This window comes from Phaethon lepturus, unplaced genomic scaffold, assembly GCF_000687285.1.
Source record: "Phaethon lepturus isolate BGI_N335 unplaced genomic scaffold, ASM68728v1 scaffold50159, whole genome shotgun sequence".
Lineage (NCBI taxonomy): Eukaryota > Metazoa > Chordata > Aves > Phaethontiformes > Phaethontidae > Phaethon > Phaethon lepturus.
In genome coordinates, this window is record NW_010562320.1 from 5061 (window position 1) to 7968 (window position 2908).

Below are 2908 nucleotides of genomic sequence, written 5' to 3' on the forward strand. Positions count from 1 at the left end.
CTGTGCGGCACTGGGGAGGAAGAGGAGGGCAGAGCCTTGGGCATGGCCTTACCGACAGAGGGTGGCTGCTCTTCCCTGTGCCCAGCCCATATTTGTCTGTCTGTCTGTCTGTCTGTCTGTCTGGAAACACCCCAACACTGCCTGGGAGGATGGAGCTGCAGATGGGCAAACGCAGCCCTGATCCCAGTGACCGGGATCTCGCAGTGGCCGGGTCCCCCGGCACTGGGCGCACGAGGACTGCCCATGCACGGGCAGCCGGAGGAGGGGGCAGAGGTGGGTCGGGCTGTGCCTCGGCGTCCCGGTGCAGCGCACTCCCAGCCCCTGCCCTCTCCTGCCCATCGCCTCTCGCGCCAGCTCACACATGGAGAAGGACGCTGAGGAAGGTGCGTTGGGCAAAGGGCTCGCAGGAGGCGCAGAGGGCAGCCGAGGTCCCCTCGGAGTCCCAGAGCTGCCCTCCTTCCTGGAGGCAAAACAGCAGAAAAGGCCTTGGAGCCCTGGCTTCGCTCCTGCTGCCAGCCCATCTGCTGCCCCGGCTCCCGGGGGCCTTGGGAAAGCCACTACACGGCGTCGGGAATAGCGCCCGGGCAGGATGGGATCTGCTGCGGGAGTGGGATTTGCCTGTTCTCCAACTGCCTCCTTCCTGAGCAAGGGTCACATCCAGGGAGGTTGTAACTTGTGCCAGTTAGCCTTGTAGTAATTACTGCTAACAGCTTGTTTCCGTGTCTTGTTGCAGGTCTCCTGCATGTAGGCTTTTGCACCGGGCAGACGGTACCGGGGCCTCCCGGATGCGCCCCGTTGAAACAAGACGGCAAGTGTCTGAAACCCAGAGATGAAAATTTCTACCCCATTGCTCCCCAAAGCCCACCGGAGAGTGGCCGGTTAAAGGACAGCTCTGATCAGGTTTCCTCTGTTACAGTGAGTTTGGCTGAGGCATAAAATCTAATTAACTGACCACATGGAAAGAAAAGTCTTTGTTACATAGGAACCAATTACACCGGGCTTTGGCAAAGGCTGCAGGTTTCGAATGCAGCCTGAGCCACCCAACGCGACGGAGAGCACAGTTAGCAATGCCCATTCCCCCGGTTTTCACCAAACCGGCAACACGCCCGCGTGCTCTGGCTCCAGTTAAAGCCCAACGCGTGCTCCGATCCTTCGAGCGCACCAGTTGCAAGTGAGGGCTAAAGACCACCCAGAGAAGCCGGAGCTCTGCCCTCCTTCGCTCACGTACCTTGCTCTCCAAGGTCTTCCGGAATCTGGGCTCAATAACTCTACGGAAGAGGTTGTAAAGCCACCTGCAGAGAGAAACAGAGCGCAGTCCTTCTTTCTCTAGCTCAGAGGCTGCTGCTGAAGTATTTGCCCAGGAAAGGGAGACAGTAGAGATGTGGGACATTGGGGAACGTCATTCCCAAAGCGATTTGGTGTCTGGCTTTGCCTCAGGGTTTACATCTGCAAACAGACCTGCCTGTAAATCACGTGCGCGCAAGTCTAGTGACTGCCTTAAATCTCTCCTAAATGGGCAGCCACAGCAGGATAAATTCAGGGCAGATTTAAGTTCATTCAGCTGCACATCTGGATGAGAAGCATATCGCAAGAGTCCAGAGGCAGCCGACTAGTGGTGTGCCAGTGCAGGCAGCCTGCAGGCAGCCCAGGCAGCCTCCAAGGGACTGCAGGTACGCTAACATCTCACTCCTTGCACCAGGGCCTGGAAGCCACGTTCCCATGGCAGGCAGGCTAACACAGGGCGTTTTCAGACCTCACAGTGAAGTTACGTACCCAAACTTGCCCGAAAAGTGTACTCGGACTTTGGAGATGCGGGTGCTGCAGTCAGAGGTGTCAATGGTGGGTTTCCCAGAGGTGTTGCTGCCCAGCTTCAGGTTGATTTTGATATAGACATTCTCCACCGTCAGGTCAAACGAACCGTGGTCCCGGCTGCAGGGAGAGTAGGACGGGAAAGGGACATTTCTCAATGCCAAGTCCTGGTGAAGGGACTCCAAATCAGCTCCGGGATGGATCTATCTAGCTCAGACTCTCCCTTGTACTGAGCATCCAGAGGAGACCAGGAAAGTTTTTAAACTCAGGGAAACCAAATTTCACTGGAACACAAACTAGGAGAGGTAACCTTTAAATAGAGAAGACCAAGAGCAAGTAGGGGAGATGGAAGAGACGGGAGAGTTCATGCACAGCTCCTCCATCGTCCACCTTGCTCTTGCCTCCCGCTTGGTTTCATCCATCTCAGTGGCTGTACGAGCGGCAGTGACCTCTGCCCACCCCTGTCCCGGCTCAGCTCTGTCCCTGCGGGTGCTCCGGAAGGTGCCCTCAGTGCAAGCAAGTAGGAGGGACCGTCTCGCACACCCCAGGTGCCGCAAGAGGGGAGATGGCTTTCACATTGTCTCCCCAACCACTTGCAAGCAGGATAAACGCTGCCTGGCCAGCTCCGAGGGCTCTCGGCGTGGAGGGAGACCTGTCTGGGCTCCCCCAGGGTGGGGGACTCCCCGGCGTGCATCGGGAACGCAGCGGCTGCAGCCCGGCTGCGGCAACGAGGAGTCAGCGCATCTGGAGAGAGCAAAGGAGCTCAGACACAACGGAGAAGGAGAGGAGAAAAAACCTGTCCAGACCCAGAGAGGGAGATGCAAAGCGAAGCACCCAAGCAGGGAGAGGGGCAGCTGGGCACGCACATGAAGTGTAACTTCACTCGCCAGTTCCCGTCCACCTCGGCGAAGGCGTTGGAGATGGAGACCTGCAGGCCCACATTGGGGACCAGGGAAATCCGCGAGTATGGCAAGTGGAAACTGCGAAGGTCCAGTCTAAAAATAAATAAATAAAAAATAAAGAGAGAAATAAAGTCACAGGGGTGCCTTGCCACGGGGCACATGGCTGGGGAGGGAGGGAGCGGGACCACCATGCCGGC

General features: G+C 57.5%; 1 protein-coding gene across 1 annotated transcript in view; it reads right to left on the minus strand.

The window, feature by feature from the left end:
• Window positions 1–2804, minus strand: part of LOC104626330 (bactericidal permeability-increasing protein-like) — a gene marked incomplete at both ends in the record, with an annotated part of 7172 nt that extends 4368 nt beyond the window's left edge. The window contains 3 exons of the mRNA XM_010294221.1: window positions 1229–1292; window positions 1774–1929; window positions 2676–2804. Of these exons, the coding sequence (XP_010292523.1) occupies window positions 1229–1292; window positions 1774–1929; window positions 2676–2804 (349 nt within the window). The remainder of the gene's footprint in view (window positions 1–1228; window positions 1293–1773; window positions 1930–2675) is intronic.
• Between the last annotated feature and the right edge of the window lie 104 nt (window positions 2805–2908).